General features: G+C 41.6%; 2 protein-coding genes across 14 annotated transcripts in view; one reads left to right on the top strand and one right to left on the bottom strand.

The window, feature by feature from the left end:
- SHLD1 (shieldin complex subunit 1) overlaps positions 1-3,783 on the bottom strand; it is a 97,303-nt gene extending 93,520 nt beyond the window's left edge. For 4 of the 6 annotated variants that reach the window (XR_012995049.1, XM_076334943.1, XM_076334950.1 and 1 more), the window contains exons 1-2: positions 3,634-3,783; positions 2,769-2,819 (exon numbers count right to left, since the gene is read on the bottom strand). The gene's annotated coding sequence lies outside the window, so the exon portion shown is untranslated. The remainder of the gene's footprint in view (positions 1-2,768; positions 2,820-3,633) is intronic. The other 2 variants (XM_076334946.1, XM_076334948.1) reach the window with 1 other exon arrangement.
- GPCPD1 (glycerophosphocholine phosphodiesterase 1) overlaps positions 3,751-20,561 on the top strand; it is a 49,051-nt gene continuing 32,240 nt past the window's right edge. For 2 of the 8 annotated variants that reach the window (XM_076334935.1, XM_076334941.1), the window contains exons 1-4: positions 3,751-3,893; positions 13,164-13,249; positions 17,563-17,647; positions 18,558-18,642. In XM_076334935.1, the coding sequence (XP_076191050.1) occupies positions 13,201-13,249; positions 17,563-17,647; positions 18,558-18,642 (219 nt within the window). In that variant the 5' untranslated portion in view covers positions 3,751-3,893; positions 13,164-13,200. Of the gene's footprint in view, positions 3,894-4,519; positions 4,647-4,668; positions 4,703-5,222; positions 5,280-5,319; positions 5,338-9,676; positions 9,721-13,163; positions 13,250-17,562; positions 17,648-18,557; positions 18,643-20,561 lie in introns of those variants that run through there. The other 6 variants (XM_076334936.1, XM_076334938.1, XM_076334937.1 and 3 more) reach the window with 6 other exon arrangements.

Genomic DNA, 20,561 nt, shown 5'->3' with positions numbered 1-20,561 from the left:
ACTTCAAAGGCATTTCCTAGTGCCTTTTTAGTATAGGTTTGCTAGTGTATTCTATACATTAGCCTCAACCACTTATTTCCTGCACTTGGGCAAGTATTCTTGTCATCATTTACAAAAAACAGGCTGCCTAAGTCCCATTGGGCTTTGCATCTCAACTAGCACAGCCTCAAGGCTACTTTGATATTCTGCCTATGGCACACACCACCTCCAACCCCGCTTCATACCCTATGTCATGGCTGGGAGCAAGGTACAGTTTTAAGGCATCTTCCACAGTGTTTGAGGAGGCTGCATGCACACAGCATCTTTTAGCTCTTTCACTCCTGCTCAGTGACTTCATCACAACAGTATCATTGCCAGAACAAAGATGAAGCAGTTTGCCAGACAGTACTGGCTAAGTACTAGTAATTCTTATTAAACTACTGCAGTGGAAAGGGGAAAATGTGCTTTCCAACATGTGCACACATAGTTTAAATCGAGTTTGTGTTTCCACACTTGAAACAGATCTTGTAGCCTTGTCTTTCTGGATCTCTTTGGGACTTTTGCAAACAGCAACTCGATTCAACTCAGCTTATATGTTATAAAACCCCATTTCCTTTGTTTTTATTTTGTTGCTATGTAAACAAGAAAAGCAGACCACCAATCTTAATTTTTTGGACAGATATTTAAGAAGAGTTCTATAAACTCATCTACATGCTCTAATTACTGTACAGTTTTATATTATCTTAAAGAGTAGCTGAGACTTGCCTGCTGCGTCATGGCAAAGTATGACCTTATCCGACCCAACCATATTGAAGCAACTCCTTAAGGAGGAGGGGAAAAAAAAAGTACACTGGCAAGCTTAATTAAATGTAGACTTTTTTCAGGTTAAGCCAAGACATAACAATATTTCCCATCCCACCCTTTTCCTACTTGCTCTATACTGAGCACAAGCTTAATCATCATTCTTAATTAGCTGGTTTTGTTTTATTCAGCAAGACCAAGAAGTAGTACAGTGGAATTATTTACAGGAATAAAATTATTAAAATTTGTATTTCAGTGAAAGGCTTAAGAACAAAGCAAGATGGGGATCTCACAGGTTGAGGCAGAGAGCAGAAGACTTGCCTCAACCCAAAAAGCAGTCCTACTGATGCAATCATGGTAACATTAATTGTTTAGGGAAAAGAATCATACAGCTAAATGAAATTTCTTCCCTTTAAAAAGCCTTATCAATTACAGAATGAAGAAAATAATCTCTGCTTTTGACAAACTCGAGTTACCTTTAAAGAGAAAATTAGTCCTTGAAAGTTGCCATGACAAATTACACTGTTTAGAATCAGCTGTTTCTCTTAATGCAGCACAGGAATTCCCATTAACATTATTTCCAAATGAATATATACTATTTTAAGATATCTGAAGAATTAAAAAATGGTTTATTTGACAGAACGTCAGCTTTTAGCTGAAATCAACCACAGAAGTTTACAAGGAGAAAAAGAGAATTCTCTAAGCATTTCAATTGAGCTGATTATATTAGCTTCTCTTATCTTAGTGAAGAAGTAGGGAGATGTACATCTTTAATAAAATGAACACAAGTACTTCTTGAATCCATTTAGGGCCTAAATTGCAATTTTTAGCTATAATGAATTATTGTAGGAAATGCAATAATAGTTTTGACTAGATACAGGCATTTTTTGAAATAAATACTAGAGCTGAAAGAGACCAATGTTCTACTTTAGTTTTTAACAAAACATTAATAGTACAATTTTATAACATGACTGGCACCATATCAAAGACCCATTTTTGAAAAATATAACACACCAAGACATGTTTGAAAGTGTTCAATTATATCCCAGCTTTACAACAAGTTACTTGAACTAATCAATCTTAAAAATGGGCAAGAGAAAACAAATAGACAATTACTTTTCTAAATAGTATTTCCTCTAAAGTTTCTTCTTCCTCTGTCTTCAGTTCACTGTTGATTACACCTGTAGAAGTGATGGCTCCTCATGTTGACTTAATTATCCTCATGTTTACTTAATTACTAAGGGTTTGTTAAGCACAAATGTGAACTAGTTACAAGATCCTCACTTTCCAATAAGCACTTTTCACCAACCCTCCCTCCTCCTTACCCAGAGGAATTCCTCTTATCCTTTTGGCTTCAAAATAAACTGCTTTCTGCTATCATTTCCTTTTACTGCATACCTCCCCCTACTTTTTTTTTCCTTTAAGCAGGGTACGCTGATCTTGTAATACTCACATAAAGACCTCAGCAATTCAGAAGTATTACATACTTTTCTGGAATGTTAATATCAGATGTTCTATACATTTTCCCTACAACATCCAGGGCTGTGTCACAGATTACTTATAAACATGGCTGGATTTGCAGGGGATGAATAAATGGAAAATAGCCCTCTATTTAAATGACAGATGGAAGGACAGCATGGAGCAGCATACTTGTAACGGCGCTAACTCCCAATGCAAGACAGGATAAGCGGTTTCTCTGCATACTCAAACTGCAACTTATTTGTCAGCTGACACAAGTTGTGTAAAGCAGAAGCAAGTTACTTACCAAACTATGCAAGCTTATTATTAGGGTGAAAGGACTGGTCATACTATCACAACTCCATAGCTCTGCTACAAAACAGAGCACAAGCTCCCCCAAAAACACAGAGGAAAATAGTTTCCCTTTATTTGCTGATACTTTGCTGGGTGAATTCCAGTGGGATACCCTTTTTGTCATAAAATCAGGTCTCAGGAAAGCCACAAAGTCACAGTGCCAAACACAACACTACCTTTTAGCGCAGCAAAGCTCCCTGGGATCTTCACCCAATGGTCTCAGCTACCTTGAAACAGAGACAAGTATCACACTTAAACTTTGCCTGCAGCTTCAGAACTCCAGCACAGGCATTCCCACATTGGTTTGCCTTGGTGCCATTGCTGTGAAGACACGTTTTTAGCTGTACCATGAATGACAGCCCTTTTGCTCATGTGACTGGGCACACGGGCAACCAGACCTGCACAGAAGAAGAGGCAGAGCCTGCATGACAGCAGGGGAGCTCCTTGGGAGCCCTGACCCAGGCGTGTGGGGAGCAGGGGCACCAGCTCCTGCCACCCCATATTTCAGCAGGTGACAGAGGCTGCAGCCTGCCAGCAGGGCTGGGACACCCGCACAGATAGGGTGTCAGAAAAATGCACATGGAGATAAATGGCCACCATCAAATCCACAGAGACCAAAGCCTTTCAAGAAAGGCATGCTGCCTGCCCCTTCATAGCACAAAAAAAAGTCATCATGCACCTGATGCCACGAGCTCACAGCCGGCCTAAGCCACTGCAACCCAACAGTACCTCAAGGAAACAGGGCTACCTGTCCCCAGAGCAGCCCTCACGCTCCCAGGTACTGGGGACCTGGCCTGAGGTAAGGTGACCTCAGGGGGTAGGAAGATGGTAGTGGGAGCCTGCCCTGTCTCAGCAAGGCCCCTGCCCTGCTCCCACCCCTCAGCTCACCCCTGCCCGACACAGCCACCCATCCCCACCGCCTCACCTCCCCCAGGGCAACAGCCCCCTCAGCTCAGCCCCCCCGCTTCGCTCTCTAGCCCCCTCCCCCCAACCCAGGGCTTTCGAGGAAAAGGCATAGTCTTCCCCACCCTTCCTACTCACTTCTTATTGGCTGCAGTAGGAAAGGCGGGGCCGAAGCCACAGGGAGTGACGCGTCGGCAAGGGCTGGTCACGTGGGTCAGCCCCCCTCCCCGGTTCGGCCGGGGGCAGCTGGAACCGGTTGGCGGCTACGCCGGCCCCCGCTTCCCCGCGCTGTCAGGCAGCCCTGGGCAGCGGCCGCGGGAGGAGGGGCAGGGAGCCCGGTCGGCGCCGCCCGCAGCTCCGCACAAAGGGGCTGGGAGCCGGAAGCGGCGCTCGGCCAGGTCAGTCCACGCCGCCGGCCGGGGGGGCGCGGGGCCCGTGGGGGTGCGGTGGGGCTGCGTGGCGGCGGCGGGGGACGGTTGATTCGTGCCCGCGGGGAGACCCGAGGCCTGAGGGAGTCGGTTCGCGTCCCGGTGGCGGGAGGGCGCTGGGGGGAGTGGTGCCCCTCTCCCCGCGGGAGGTCTCGGGGGGACGGTGCTCGGCCCTTGGTGGGTTGCAGTGCAGGGAACTGCTGGTGCCTGGCCCTGAGGAGAGATGGGGAGAGTAGAGCGCTCCCCCGCCGCGGGCAGGCGGCCGCAAGTCAGCTCCCCCCTCAGCGTCCCCCTGCCCCGCATAGCCGCCTCCTCCCACCACCCTGGCTCCCCTCACGCACCTCGCCTTTCCTTAGCCCCGCCTTCAGGCCCCGGCCCAGGGCTTTCGAGGAAAAGGCACGGTCTTCCCCCACCTTTCCTGCTCGCTTCTTATTGGCTGCGGCGGGGAAGGCGGGGCCGAAGCCACGGGGAGTGACGTGTCGGCAAGAGGAGGTCACGTGGGGCCACCTCCGCCGTGCCGCTCCGCCCCTCTCCGGTTTGGCCGGGGCAGCTGGAACTGGTTAGCGGCCGCGCCGCCCCCTCCCCTCCCTCGCGCCCCACGCTGTCAGGCGGCCCTGGGCAGCGGCCGCGAAACCCGGCCGCGGGAGGAGGGGCAGGGAGCCCGGGCGGCGCTGCCCGCAGCGCCGCACAAAGGGGTTGGGAGCCGGGAGCGGCGCTCGGCAGGTCAGTCCGCACCACCGGCTGGGCGTCGCGGTCGGGCTCTGCGGCGGCAGGGGACGGTTCGTGCGTGGCCCTGGGGGGAACCTGGGGCTTGAGGGGGCTCGGCTCGCGCCCCGGTGGCGGGAGGGTGCTGGGGGAGCGGTGCCGCTCTCCCCGCGGGTGTTCCCGGATGGTGTCGGTTGGCGTGCTGCGACCTGAAGGGAGGGGTGGCGCTCGGCCCTGAGGAGAGCTGGGGGAAGAGTGCGCTGTCCGGGGAGGCGGGAAGAGAGAGGCTGCGTGCCGCCCGGGGGTGACCGGGGTGCCGCGCGGGGCGGGGGCATCCTGATGGGAGGGCAGCGGGCGCGCTGAGCTCCCGGCGCTGCGGCGGCCGGGTCCGGGCCATCACCCGGTGAGCGTGGCTTGGCGGGCTGCCGGCCGGGGACGCGGCGGGCCGGTGGGTCTGTTTGTTTACGTCCCCGCCGAAAGCCCTGGCCCGGGGTGGTCCCGCAGCTGCTGCATTATGTAAGCGGCCGGGAGGCTGGGACGAGGCGGGCCCGGGGACACGGCGCGCCGCCTCCCGGCCGGGAGCCGACCGCAGTGCTGCGCTGTGTGGGGCTTGCGGTGGGACAGCCGCCCGCGGCGGGCGGGGAGCGCTCAGTAAGTCCCCGTCAGGCCGGCCAGCGGGGTGCGGCGGGCTGGACGCCCTGCGGCGCCGGTCGGTGGGGGTGTGTGTGCTGTGCTCTGCTCTGCTCTGCTCTGCGTCTCTGCTCTGGAGCGAAGGAACACGCTAACAATACTAACAGCTTGTGTTTTAGTATTCTTGACCTCATATGGACTAATAAGACAACTCTAGATTTTGTTATCTGCTTCCTAACCAGGCTGTTGCAGGAGGCACAGATTAATTTTCCTATTTTTTTCTTTCTTTCTTTTTGAATCGATAGCTTGTCTTGCAGTTACTTGTCAGTGTTTTTAATTCATTAAAGCATGCACTGTTAGGTGGAGATTAGCCTTCAAAATATTTTAAATGTTAATGTTAGAGTGAAATAGTTGATAAATGGAATTATTTTTTATCATAAAAGATATTTTTCCTTACAGATTTTTGTATGTATTTCTATTCTAGCACTGTTGCCTGTAAAATAACTGTAGAAAATATTAAAAAATCAAGGGAATGCTGTTTGTCTTGAACAGAAGCTACTAGTCTAAACTGCCACATAATTAATCTCTTAGTAAAGCAGGGTGCTCCTCAATAAAATGGATACAGGCTTTGGAAAACCTTTTAAAAAGTTGCTTGTTGTTGTATTGAGTACTGAGAACTGTGGGGAGCATTAGACATGTTATTTGTCCATGTCATTTCTAAGTGAGGAATGTTAGTATGATCACAAAGAGCTAAATTACTTGATTAAGATCTTGTCAGCCACACATTAATAATGAACAACACTTCAGCAAAGAGAAATCAAACTGAGGCTGTTCTGGTTTACTTGCAAATATGCCCCAACCATTTTTTCAAGAACTTTGTCTACAAAACTGTTGTGACATAGCTAAGACAGAAGAGTCTGCTATATGGACAGGAATTTTAAAAATGCTGAAAACCATTAGGTTCTTGTTATTTAAAACCAAGCAGATGCATTCTAGGTGAACACAGTATGTCAGATAGGGATCTTGTGTTTGATTACCAGGGCTGGCTTGGCCCTGCAAATGGGTAGTTAAATTGATACTGAAAATAGCATCTTAAAGATATTTTTCTCTATTGCTATATACTAATGTGATGCTGTTTCAGAAATAGTACTCAGGCTTTGCTTCTTTCTAAATGTCAGCATAGCCCTATTGGTAAAATTCCTGCCTTTGAATCAGAACAGCATGTCCAAATCTTGTATGCAAGTTTGTTTTCTGTCCAATGTTAATACTGCAATGCAGTATGAGAGAGCTGCTGACTTTGTGGCAGTCCTTTCTCACGCAGTCAAGGTGCAGGGGGAAAGGAGGGGGCAGGAATAACCTTCTGGTTGTTTGGGTGAAAATGAAGGAGTTGATGCTGTAATGCTGTTTCTAAAAATTCTCGAGTGAATGTCCTGACAAGCACATCCTCTGACCTTGTTCTAAAATCCAGGTGTTGTCAACTATTGTTACTTAATTTTATTACATACCTAATTTGTTACTTAGGTGTACTTTATAATATTCTGATACCTTGTTAGGACCAACCACAAGCAACAAAATCTGTTCTTCATACTACAAGTTTAATTGGATTTGAATAGATATCATTTAAATATTAAAGGCATAGTCTGAAGTAACGAGTCAATATTTTATGCTCGAGAGTCTAATGTTGTGAGTAAAAATGACAAAACTGCATCTTAAAACAGCAGTTTTGTGTGCTTAGGCTCATATCTTTTCTTTGTTCAGCATAGCACCAGATCTGACGCGTGGTGGCTTTTCTATTGCTGCGTATAGCAAAGCTTTCAAGAAGGTAAAGTGTAAATACAGTACCTTCTCCCACAGTGCGTGACAGTGTTCAAATGCAGGCTTCCCAAGGAACATTGCAGGAGGCTGTGGTGCCCTGCATTGGCCCCGCTCCTGCCAGCGTGCACTCCCAGCTCTCAAATAACTTGGCTGGGACTGTGGCAACTTTCCCCTGCTTCAGGCTGGAGTTGGACCTCTCCTTGGTGTTGACAGGTCTCATGAGTCTGTACTTTTAAGGGGGAGAATGTCTGCTTAAAATCAGAAAAATATAAGCAAAAATACTGCAGCCTTCTAGTCCTTGCCCTTTTGATCTTTATGTGCAAAAAAATGGAGCGATATTTTGAAATAATTGAGCATATGTTTACTTCTTGCAGTACCAGTAGTCTGCACTGTGGTCTGTGATGAAATGTGTGCTAATGGCATGAAAGAGCCTGTTTGTGCACAGATGGTCTTTATTCTTCTACAGATAGCAAATTCAGTAATATAGTGATTAAAAATGTTCTTACATTAAGAACCAGATGTTTGAAAGTATTAAAATGCATTACGAGAATATCATGGCACCTAGGTACCTAGCTGTCTCATTTTAATTGTCTGTCTAATTACCTTTGAAAAGTCCCATTAAGTACTTATAGAAATTTGTATATCTGGATATCTTAAAAAAAAAAAAATCACCCATTAAAAAGATACTTTTATAAGCTGTGTTTTATCCTCATTGAAAAATCTGTGTTGTGTATTATCCAGTCATCCTTAAACATAATGTTACTGAAGAGAGTTTTGGGTTGATAGCTTTACATCAGAAATGTCTACTAATAGTTTATTAGGTAGGGTTTTGGGGCTTTTTGGAGGGTGAGGGGAGAAAAAGCATAACACATTATGTTTCGGTGTAAGTCTGCTGCTTTTTGGCTTTCTCATCAGCATGTTGCCAAATACCGATTACTCTCAATGGACTAAGTCCATGCAAAGGGTCAAGGTCTCAAATGATCTCAGTCATCTAACTTTTAGGAGCTTAAATGAAGGTGGTTTAGTTCACACTCCATTAGATGCATCTTAGAGAGGATAGAACTTATAAAACTTTGGATTCCCCTCATGTACTAGAAGAGTAGCATTTTGCTTCCCCTTTAATCTTGGAGTTATTTTTGTAACGAGTTCTGATTATTTTCAATAGAAATCTTCTCTTCGGGTCCCCCCAATTTAGAAAGCTAGCGTAGAATTTCCTGAGGTTTGATCTGTTTGTCTCCCCTCTCTTCTCCCATTAGATGTCAATGTGTATTTTTTCCTTCTAGTGCTAAGTATAACCAGCCATTCTGCAGCCCTTATAGTCAACTCATAGTTGATAAAGTCAGCTTTTCATTCAGATATATCTTAATATCATTGCCTAAAGTGTTTCCTGCCTAATTTTGAAAGTTTTCTGTCCATACAACAAAAAAAGTTCAAGGCCTTTGGGCTTGTAACTCTCTGCAGTAGAAAAAAATGATCACATCGTGCTTCAAGCCTGTCTCAAACATTGCCCTTAGAGCATTAGAAGTCAGAGCCTTGCAAACCTATTTGAGTTGCTATTAAAAATCTCGCTTGTATTGAGAGCATGTCATCTGGCTTTATGAATGCTATGAATTTTTGAGTCTAAAATTTGTTTAGTGTTTGCAAGCTAGGCTATTATATTCCAGGATTCTCCCAGATTACTTGCTGTGTATTTATCTAAGCCTGAAATACTGAGTGTAAGATATGGGACAGCAAACAGCCAATACCTCTTAAAATATATTGGAAAGGTTAAGGAAATTAAGGGGGGGAAGCAGAAATAATCTACTAAAGCTGAAGTGTCCTGAAGGGGTTTTATATACCACCAGACCTGTAGGCCAGAAGGTTCAAATGAACTTCAAGCTTGGAATTACTAAATTAAGTCCATCTTCTGGTATATTTTGACTACAACCAAAAATTATCTTGGTCTTCCCCATCCATGATGAACTTTGCTACCTTATTTTAGAGGAAAGCTATGATATTTTGTGATACATTAATAGTTGATTGTGTTATGCCGGAAGGAGAGTCTGAAAAGTCTTCTTTTCTCTTCTTTCAAGTGCCTTTAGGGGTCCACAGCTGTTTGCCTGCATCTTCTAGAAGTGCCCTTCTAGAATCAGGAGGGAAGAGCTTGGGTTCCCTGTTATTTAGGGAAGTACATTAACTCCTGTCACTCTTGTACTCCTTCAGGTGCCCATGAGGAGGAGAAAATCGTGAAAGGAAAGCTTTATAGGCAATATTAGAACAAGGAGTACATTTTTTCTCTTCTGTTCAGCCTGCAGGATACTATGCTTAAAATCTTTGTTGCTTTTCTTTTGGGTGTATGAAGGCAAGTAAGTGGATTTCTGAAATTGCAAGATTCCTAGTTGCTTTTCTTCCCATCTAAGACCATGAGGAGAGCTTTGTCTTGTGGCAGGGGAACCAAGATTGCACATGACCCTACCTACTAGGCTGTTCGTCTTGCCCCTGCTCTGGAAGTCTTGCAGCCAGCCTATTTTATACAGTGAGGTTGGTTGATGGGCAGGGTTATCTGAGTCAAGCTTTTGAAGGCAGATCAGTGCAGCCCCAGGGCTCAGAGTGCTGTTGCTGCTGTGCAGTCACCATCTCCTCAGGAAGCCTTCAGAGACTGTAGAAGGTAAGAGTTTGCTTTGTGGAAGGAGGAGAGTGTGAGAGAATTGAACTGTGGCATGGTGGGGGAAAGAACATGTTTCTGTTGTAAAAGCAAGAATCTCTAGGTAGAGATACGTTTTTTTTCTTTAGCGAAGTGCCGATACCATTGTGTGAATGTCTGCCTGGGTGAGACCTCTCTTTCTTGTGAGGAAATGACTGAGATTCAGGTGTTCGTTGCTTGCTTACATGTAGTTGCAGTACCTAAAAGCTGACCAGAGGGAGGAAGTGGAACATAGGATGAGGGGCAATTGTTTGCACCCCAGGCTAGCATTTGGATGCATGTAATTGCAGCAGATGTGAATTTAGCTTTAATACTTTTGAACCCAAAGGTTGCTTAAAAAACCTTGTCGCACAAGGACTTCTAGTTTGTAAATCTGCTCGGTTGACTTGGTTAATATTTGCTGATTAGGAAGCGTTTAACATTTTTAATGTAACTGTTCTAACTTGTTTCAGTTCCCCTAAGCAGACAGTTATGACCCCTCTGAGCTGAGGATTCTTTACATTCTCCCAAACAGTCCATTTTTACAGGTGTGGGGAGCAGAGAGGATTTTGTTACTCTTCGTCAGCTTCTTTGGTGAGGCAGTACTGAAAGTCTGAAGGAAGGAACATAGGGTTTAAAAGATCAGCTGACACCTACTGGTCGGAGGATTCGATTGTCCAGGGTTTCTTGCCATTTCTCTCTGGGAATTAAACTGCTCCCTCTTCTCAGGAACCATCAGTAACTAGACAGTTAAACTTATGCTTTTTTCCCCTAAATAAAGCATTTTCATGTCATGTCTTGAAAGTACAGAATGCTTTATAAGTGCATGATAATACACAGCATAGGCTTGATCCATTAACACAAAGCAGATCTATTTTTTCCTTGCTGTGTGCTTACATACAGTGCTCTGCTAGAAAACGTTTCTTCAAAATGAGTGGTAGTACTTTGACCCTAAATGTGAATGTAAGTGCAATACCTGTAGCTGCAGTTCTGCTAGAAAAATCATGCCTGTGTTTGATGATGTACACTAGAGTTTTTCTTCTCCTGATATACATCCCTTGGGCAGGTTGAGTAGGTCTGTAAGACAAAATGCCTTTTGGGCAGAATTTTGACAACTTTACAAAATCAGTTTATCAAAATCTCCTTACAATTAACTACTGTTACATAGAAAAGTAATACTCTTTTGCTAGGCAGTTTAGAAAAGCCCACAATGTCTTGCAAGTAGGTACACAGAATTTTTACAAGATTGGCTAAAACCTTTATAGACTTAATAACAGGATTTCCAATTTTCTCTAAGAACCGATGGGTAGTTAATTAATTTGGAGTAAGACAGACATGCTGGTTTTCATCAAGTTTAATTTTGAGTTAATGTCACATTGCTTTTTTTACAAGGAAACTTTTTTTTTTTTACAAGGCAAAAGCCTGTTCTTGCTTTGGGGAACTGGTTTCAGGCTTCAGCTGTCACTTACCTGCTTTGTAGTCTTTGGCAAGGCATTTTTGCCTACTTCCTCTCACCTTTGGCTCTTCTGCCTTTTCAGTTAAAGGGTGTCCAAGCAAGGACAGTCGGTGAACACAGCCAAGGCCCTGAACTATTCAGTGTCATCATAAATGCACACCAGTAGTTTATATTCTCTGCTTCAAACTGAGATTTTTTGTGTCATAGTGGACCAGTTTCACAAGTCCAGTTTTAGTTTCAGCACTGAAACATGCTGCGCTTCTGTGTCTGTAAATAACTGCTAAAAATAAATGCTAGAATGTGTCACTGTTAACATACAGACCACCTAATGACACATGCATGACAAAGTTCATAAAGGGTGCGCCCTTCATGGAATTCCTGTTTATGAAGTGTGCTTATTTCTAGCTTCAGTAGTTTGGGAATTTATCATTTACAGAAATGTTACTTGTAAAAGATTACATGCAGAATTGGAATATATGACCAGAAGCATCTATATTGCTACCATTTTCTTGCTCTCCTTTACCACTGAAAAGTTATCTCTCTTGACATGGAGAGAGGGCAATAAGGGAGGAGAAAACAGAATATAAAGTAAAGGCAGCAATAGTTAGAAAAGGAATAGATTGAGAGGAGGAAGAGGAGAAGGTCCAGCAGAAAAAGTGTAGGTGTTTAAACTTCAGACCTTAACTAACTGTCTGATTGCCCAGGAGGAATGAGGATTGATTATGAGCTTTTTTTTCCCCTCTATATTTTTTCCTATTTGGTATCTGACTTTCTTTAGCTCTTCTTGCTTTCAAGGCTTCTGTTAAACTACCCTGTGCTCTTTGAAGGCAAGGGCTTGTAGAGCTAATGAAAGGTAGATTGCTCTCTAATGTCGTTAGTTCTTGTCATTATTATTAAAGCTGTTACTAAAGGATTGATGACCAACGTTGTACTGAAATAAACTGCTTTTGTCCTGTCCAAAAATAGCAATAAAAATGTTCTACTTGCTTGGTTTAAAAAAACCCAACACAGTGATACAAAGAAATGAATTAGTTGAGAGCATTGCAAAGTTAATTCTGCGTATAATTAGTATGATTATTTTGCAACCCATGTCCAAAGGAATATACTTGGGTGATGACTGTTAGTCTAGCAACATCCAGACTTGGACTTTGATATGACTACTACTTTCATAAATAATATAAAAGGATATTTTACATCAATAGTGTTTCTGCTGTAATGGGGAGAGTGGGATTCTGCCAGCTTTTTTCCGTCAAGTTATTGTGTGTTGGAGGAGGGTAGAAAGTTGAAGCAGGGTCAATCTTCCAGCTGCTGTCCTGGCCTACAGAGGCTATAAGCAGTTCCTTCCTGATGTGGTGTTTTGAAGTCTGCTTGGTGCTTCTAGTTGCTGATGCTCCATATGAAAGGCTGGAAGTATTAGTAGGGGCGCAGAGTCCAAGGTGATGAACAACTCACTGCCTGTGACAGCAGAGAGCTGTCATCTGTCATGGGTTCTTCCCCTTTTTCCATCAAGGTGGTAGTGCTTATCTATGAAACCTTTCTTGTGTTTTGAAGAGGATGCTGAAGAATAGCATAGCAGTCAGAAGTTACTGCTTGCCAAAGATCATAATCTTAAATGTCTTTTAGTAAAACTTCCAGTGGCCTCTTTGGGAGCAAAATTAGTCAGAACAGGGGTTTTTGAAAAATCTCAGCTTAAGACTGATGAATGCTACATGATATTGATACTTGCATATGGTATTTGATTTAGTAATCTTTTTCTTGTACCAGTGTTGCAACAGTGTCTTCTGCAGCTGGATGCTATTTTCTGGGGCTGCTGCTGGTTTTAAAGAGCTTTCTATTCTTACTGCTCACTCAAACAGTAACATCATTAGTGGCTTGCTTCCCTATAAGTGGTGGGATTCATGTTTCCTCTTAGGACAGCAACAGATGTAGTGTATTGTTCCTGAAATGTAGTATCTTTTTGCTCCCATTATAGGAGATTTCAACTATCCTAAGACAAAAGTTCTGCAAGTATGACCTCTTCTCAAGTCACTTTTGAAGTAAGAGGACCATCAGTACCAGGTACCCAAATCATGCTTTCTCCTTTTTGCATGGTTTAACTAGAAGACGACTAAATAGAAGAATGTTCAAAGGCTGTCTTTTCTGTTTTCTTCAGAGGTAAAAGAACACGCCAGTTCAAATATCAAAATGATAAATAATTGTAAAATACATTAATTAAGAAATTTCACATAGGAATTTGAAAATGAGATTTGGGAATTAATCTTTACCTTTTTCTTCCAACAACAGTTTCATACTGTGCTAGAGATTTTGATGCTAACTGGAATGTTTGATTGTTCTAAAATCAGTGTTCTGTCTCTAGTAACTTTTTATTCTCTGGGAACGAGTATTTACATACTGGACCATGATGGTCAGGCATGCATTGATGAGTTTGTTCTGGTTTTTTATTCTCTCTGCATCCCTGTTGAAAGTTCTCCATAACAACATGTGACCTCTACTAGGAGTTAAGGACAAAGAATATGCAGCTTAATTCAGTATTCTGTCTGTGCAAAAATGTGTAAAATAACTTTTGTAATCTAAATGAGGAACACAAGGTGTCAGATCATGTAGAACACCAAGATTTAGTGCTGATAAATTCTGCTTATTACTTTGACCTTCATCTTTAGGAACTTTGAAGGAAGGTCACCAAAAAATTAATTGGTGGTTGCCTAACAGAAGCAGATGAATGTGGGAGCATGTACAGGTTGGCAAAATTCCTGTTACAGACAAATACCAGATGGCACAAGTGTCTGTTGTAGTTGGGGAAGAAAAATCATAAAAACATTTTAAAAGTTTTGACATCTGCCCCATGTTAGACCTCTCCTGTGTTTCCCCCATTTGATTGGGAATTTGGGAACCGAACATTGACACACAATGTGGACATGAAGCCTTTAGTAAGGAGTAGTGGTTTCATAGCATTCGGGAGAAAACTTTAAAATTCAAGAATAAATTGACCTTAGATCAAATGATGCTGTAAAGCACTGGTGTAGCTATATAATGGAGTATTGCAAGCCATGCTCTTTTTGCCCTGTTTACAGTGTTGCTTCTGCTGTTGTGATGGCACTGTCACTAGCAAAGTTGACTTTCGATGTGAAATAATATCTGATAATATCTGCAACAAAAATTAGGATTACAGAGAACTAGATCCTGCCTCAGTGGTTGGTTACAAAGAATTACCTGGACATATTTGTCATATGTATAGCATAAAGAGTTGACACAGAAGGTTGTTTGTGCTTATGACAATATTGATACTGTCGGTTTTGACCGGGGAGAAGAGCTTTGAGATGCAGCGGTGGCAAGATGCAGTCTTGTGAAAGAAGAGAGGTAGGTTTTCAAAGCTATCTGAAACAAACAGCAAAATTTCCAGTTTATTTAGAAACACCATGTACTGATTTTGTCAGATCATCATGGTGAGTAGTTAGTTGGTGAGACAAGAATCCTCACCTTGAGTGCTAACATGCTGCCTGTGTCCTCATCACTGTCCCTTCCTGTTGATGACAAAGCCAGTGGTTCCAGGCTAATTGGCAGGATAAAAGGGCATCACCAGCATAGGAATGATGCTTTGACTCGCTCCTCCCTCTAGACAAACCACTTCTGGAGTCAACATTGGTGATTAAGCCCAACACACTGACATAAGCTTTTATATATTTGTGACATGGAGTGCTTCATTTTTGCCTCATCCTAGAGGAAGGAAGAGGATCACCGGTTACTAGCTGTGACTCCTTTAGGTCTTCACTGGGACACAGTCCCATACCAAGAGACTGCTAGGTGGCCAAATATTAGCTAATATGAAATAAAAAAATGAAGCTTCTAGCTCCCAGTTGCACACAAAAATTCTGCTCCAACAGAGCTGGCCAGAGCAGAGAGATGCCACATCAGTGAGGCTGTTGCAAGCTTTGAGACTGGGCAGAAGGCCTGGAGCAGCTTCCTCTCTGCTGTAGCTGAAGGAGCCCTGCCAGTAGCAGCATTGCATTCCCTGGCAAGAGGGAGAAGTTGAGGACCCCTGAGCTTAAAACACAAACCAAAACCCCACTGAGTTTAGAATTGCCTTTGAAAAGGCAGTTCCAGTTTATCATGCATTTCGCTTGTGCCTTTCCTGCGATAATTTAAGCAGCATTTTACAAATCCTGATTCAGCCTTGGAATGTAATTCTTGAAGTGAGTTTAGAGGTGACTGTGCATCTTGTTCAAATGTTGCCTTTTGTGTGTTGTACCTTACTGGGTGATAAGTATTCACTGAATGTTCACACACTTTTGTTTGTTTAAAAAAGATGACCAGAAAACTATTCTAGCTAGCTGCTACTAAGAGGAATATAATTTAGATGGCACTTCAGAGGTTGGCCAGTGTGTACACTAAGATGTACTAAATGCTGCTATTTTAAAGGGATATTAAAAGAATTTTAGTTTCTTTTTAATATCTCCAGTCAGAAATTCTAACTGTGTGGTATTCAGGTGGTTTCCCTTCCCCCCTTTATCTCCTCCCTGCAAAAACAAACCATGTGTCTCAGTACAGAGTGGAAAAGGTAAAGCACCTGACTTACGCAATTGTGTGCAGTGAACTGCATAGTAATTATACTGATGCAGCTGATTTTTGTCTGCTTACAGTGAACATCCAAAAAGCTTGGATTTTTTTTTTTAATGGTTTGGAACAAAAGATTTTATAAAAAAAGGGATTGTAGTTCAAGATGTTCTCAAAAATTATTTCAATAGGCTGTTTTTAGGAACAAATTACCTTACTTAATTCCTGGCTTTTGTAAATTTTTTGCAACCCCTGGGTCTGCAGGGGTTTCTTTCATAAACAAACCTGGTTGTTTAGATTAACCTGTATAGCTGGAAAACATGGACACAATTTTAGAGGCATAAGTACATCCTGAAAACTCTTATTTCAGACTTGAAGTTCCAGCTATGATATTTGGCTTAGTAAAAGGTAGTGTATCTTTGTTGTATATAGCTTGCCTCCTTTGTATCTTCAGATTATTGTGGCTCCAACGCTATTGCTACTGCTTTCCCAGTGAAATCACCATCACAATGCTTGTATCTTGCTTTTGTTAAGACTGATGTTTTTTTATCTCAGAGTTTTCAGCTATCAGTTTGATCTCTGCTTTTTCCTATTGAGGCATGCAGGATGGTTCTGGATACTCTCTCCCCTTTTTCTCAAATGATGTGTGTCGTGTCGTGTTCCCCCCCCCCCCCCCCATATTAGGGGCTAATTTAACTTTAGCTGAACTTCCTCTTGTCTACTTCAGTTTAAGGGAGACTTTGTTTGAAACTTTACATTTAGGCATTTCCTGTTAGAGGCTGAAGTAAATTTCAGTTTTGTTTTTTTATTACATTTTATTTAGAAGTTGCGCCAATACTCTGGTAGTTCTTACATTTTGCATAGCAAGACTAAAAGGTTAAGCAGATGGTGCATAAATATATTTTAAAACTTCACATACTCTCCTTCTACAATGGATTTTTTTCTTGTGTCTAAAAATATTGTTGAAACTCTGTAAAAGCAAGATACTAATTTGTCCTTTCCGTTTGTATTTATCATTGTTGTTGTTCTTACAGTGTGTGTGTGTGTGTGTATATATCTCTAGAGGTTTTGTATTAAAAACAAGGATAAGTTGCAATGTTAACTTTAACTCCTGGATATCCCAGAATCAAGCATTCTTACCTTATTGTAGTCTTTTGAGTTCTTTGCATATGTATGTATGCGTTCGGGTAGACAGAGTGTGACAATTTAATGTTGGGGGGTTTTTTTGTGTGTTATGCTTTTATATCCAATAAAAACCAGAAAGCATAGCAGCAAAATTTAATCTTATTTCTCACAGGAATAAAATTAAATGGATGTGTTGTCTTGATAATGATGCTAGCAACCTCTTACTTGTCTGGGTTTTCTAGATTATTGGTATGAATTTCAGAGAATGCTGGTTTTAGACATGTATGTTACTGCAGTACTGTGTGTGTATATATATTTAAAAAAACAACCCACCCTATACAGTATATAGGAAAAAACCTGTTTCATCTTGACAATAAGCATTTTACAGTGAAAATCTGCCTGCTGCATTTGCAGAAATTTTTGAACAGTATTACTGCAGGAGGATTTGAAAACCAACCCTTTTAAGGGCTGGGGTTGTCAGTAGTCCCTCTCAGTGTGGTCTGTCTTAAAGATGGAGAAGAAAACACCGTTGTAATTTTGGGTAGGGGGAAATTCCTTTCTGAACCAAAAAGAGGGAGTTTGGATCGGTGTTTAAAGTATTTGAAGGTTTGACCGTTTAGGCTGTACTTACTAATTCCATATAGGTTTGAGTTATGATGATTGTGGAGTTTTTCTGTTTGTTTGGGGTTTTTTAGGAGAGGTTTTTGCAATATGTGGGAGCTGCAGTGCTTTGGGAAATTGGAATCCACAAGTTGCAGTGGTTCTCCAAACTGACGATCGGTAAGTTGTGGGTTTTTGGGTTTTTTATTTGTTCCCTTTGAAGTAGCTGGAGTTCTGGAGCAACAAATTTATTCTGGCTTTGAGTTTGTAAACTATTGAGCTACATGTACTGTTAGTAAAACTCTCCAGAATGTCTTGTGTTGCCCTTGAACATTTTGAATGCTTAAGAATGTGTCTAAGAAAATGTTTAACTTGGGTATGCTTTTCTAGTTACAGATGATGCTTCTACCATTGTGGCTGGCATATTTCAGTAGTTTAGTTGTAGACATTTTGAATAAGAAACTACTATGGATAATTCTCAGTCGCATAACTATACAACATGATACAGGAAATGTTTTTAGTGTTTACTTTCTTTTTAACCTATACAAGTTGTTATTATGGCTATAAAGAGATGGCGAGAAGATTATTTAAAATGAGAGTTGCATTAAAACTCTTAAGTGGTTTGTGTGTATATAAAGATGAGTGTACATGAAGAAAGTTTAAATGCAGTGGAGGAATCCAGTGATTTCTTAAAATGGTGCCCTGCCTATCGCTGTTTGTATGATGCAGGAAAATAGGACTCGCAGGACATATTTATAATTCTGGCAGTGACTTGCTGTGTGATCTTGGATGAGTCCCTGAATTACATCATCATGTTTTCCCCATCTGTTAAATGACGATGAGAATTCTTGCTCCATTAGAGCACTTCAGATCTGTAGCTTAGAAAGTGCTATTTCAGTTCGAAGTATTTATTGTGCTTTGTGTGTGTTTGGCTAAGTTACCTTGTAAAAACCTTTCTTGCAGCAATACACTAAACTTTATTTTAGAATAGCACTTAGGACAGACATATGTCTGAGGTGGCTGTTAGGCTGTATTTTGAAATGGTTTTGGTTTTGTTTTGTTTTGTCCCACCCCCCCACCCCCTCCCCAGTCAATTATGGAAAGCTACTGTAGAGCTTCCTAGAGGAGTTCCTGTTCGGTATCGGTATTTTAAAGGGTACTTCCTAGAACCTAAGGTATGTACAACCTTTTCTATTTTAAGCTGGCTCATCCTTAGGAAAAATTTTCTCTTACTTGAAGTAAAAAGGATTTTCTGAGTTAAACTTGAGTTTTTAGAAATAAATCTTAAATTGCAACATATGAAACATTAAAACACTTGTGGCAATACAAGCAGTTCACTTCTGGAAATACAGGACCATATGTTGTTAACTTTAATTATTAATGTTAAATTGTATTCTCTCTTTTACTAGTGTTAGTGTTTTAAAAATTCCGGTGATACTGAAATGCCTGACATTATTATAAAGCTTAAATGATGTGGTGAAGTTCACATTAGTTATAGTGGGGCTATAACTTCTACACTTACAATAGAATATGGACTTCAACAGGGCAAGGATCTCTAGCATGGAAGCAAGTGATAGCAGGAGAAAAATGGTTAGTGTGAGCAGGTGTATTTAAATTTGCCTCATCTACTACAGTTTTTAAAATTACTGCAGATTTTTTGGTGAAGCATGAGAAGTATTAACTAGCTTTTGTGCTGCATAATTATCACATTAATCTCTTGGAGTAAAAAGGTAAGACAAGGAATGGGGCATTCCAGTGTTTTCTCTAGGTTTGTATATAGGTATTTGCATGACTTGGGGGGGGGGGGACGGGACGACAAGAGGCAGACACAAATGTGTTTTTACAGGTATTGATGGCAAAGTTGCATGTGAGTTGAATGTATGTGGCAGTATACTGGTCTGTAGAAATCGTACTAGGGTAAGGGGGAAGTTCTTCAGACTAGGGATGAGACTGTATCCAGAAAAAAGTTGGACTAATTTACGAAAATAAGCAGCTACTTTTTAACTATTTTTCTTAATAACAAGTAATAACTGTTAGAAATAACCCATTTAAAGCTGTCTTTGCTGTCTTTCTTACTCTATTAATATCCTGTAGCTATTCACCCTGGCCTTTAGTTCTTCACTGAAATTGGGAGTATGAAAGCTGTAACTAAAAGTGTAAAGGAGTTATAGAATCATCTGGTCTATATCTTTTAAATATTTTAAATTACTGTCAAGAGTGTGTAAGATTTTGTCAGTTGGACTAGCCTTTTTTTCACTGAAAAATATTTGACAGAGATCATCTCAGTGAAAGATACTAATTTTAAATGAAACACAAGAGACTGCATTCTGTTTTTTCATTACAGCATGTGAAATAGTCTAATCTGAAACTGATGTTTAAATTGTTATTCTGAGGCAAAAGAAGGGATGGCCAATAATAGATTTATTTTTCTGAGGTCAAACTGAGGCCAAAAGTAGATCAGTTCTTACAGCCTATCAGCTCTGATGGGACTCTCATATTTTTCACAAATGCCCATGAGTTTAAAATGTAAGCAATAGTGCACTAGAAAAAGCACACTTAGTGAGAACAGATTGGTAGAAAATGCCCTCATAGACAACACAATTTCCATTTTATTATTTGAAAAAGTTTACAATATGTATTGGTGAGTGTGTTTCTTTAAGTAGGTGCTCTGTATCGTGCACGCTTTATGTACTGTGTGATGCAGAGTCTGCCAAGGTAAGTATAAATTTTATGGAATACCAGCATAAAAAGCTACTGTATATAAAAAGGAGGCAAAAAGAAAACCATCCTACAAAACAAAGTATGTGAATTGCCAGGGTACATGGTTATCCACTTAGCGGTGTCTAGCCTGTACCTGTTAAGTGCACAGGACTTTTTCTCATAACATACAGTCTTTTGAAGAAAAGAATTCCAGCTACAATGTTTTCTTCCTCTTTTTGTAAATTTTTTGAAAAACAATGAAAAAGCAGTATCCCTTTGTTCTAACAGGAATATAATCCACAGTATAGTGCAAATGAGACAGTATATGGAGGACTTCAGCATTAACAACTCTGATAAGGAAAAGATACTTCTAAGTTAAATTCTTCTGAATATA

Source organism: Aptenodytes patagonicus, chromosome 3 (genome assembly GCF_965638725.1).
Source record: "Aptenodytes patagonicus chromosome 3, bAptPat1.pri.cur, whole genome shotgun sequence".
Lineage (NCBI taxonomy): Eukaryota > Metazoa > Chordata > Aves > Sphenisciformes > Spheniscidae > Aptenodytes > Aptenodytes patagonicus.
This window is presented reverse-complemented; position numbering and strand designations above follow the sequence as displayed.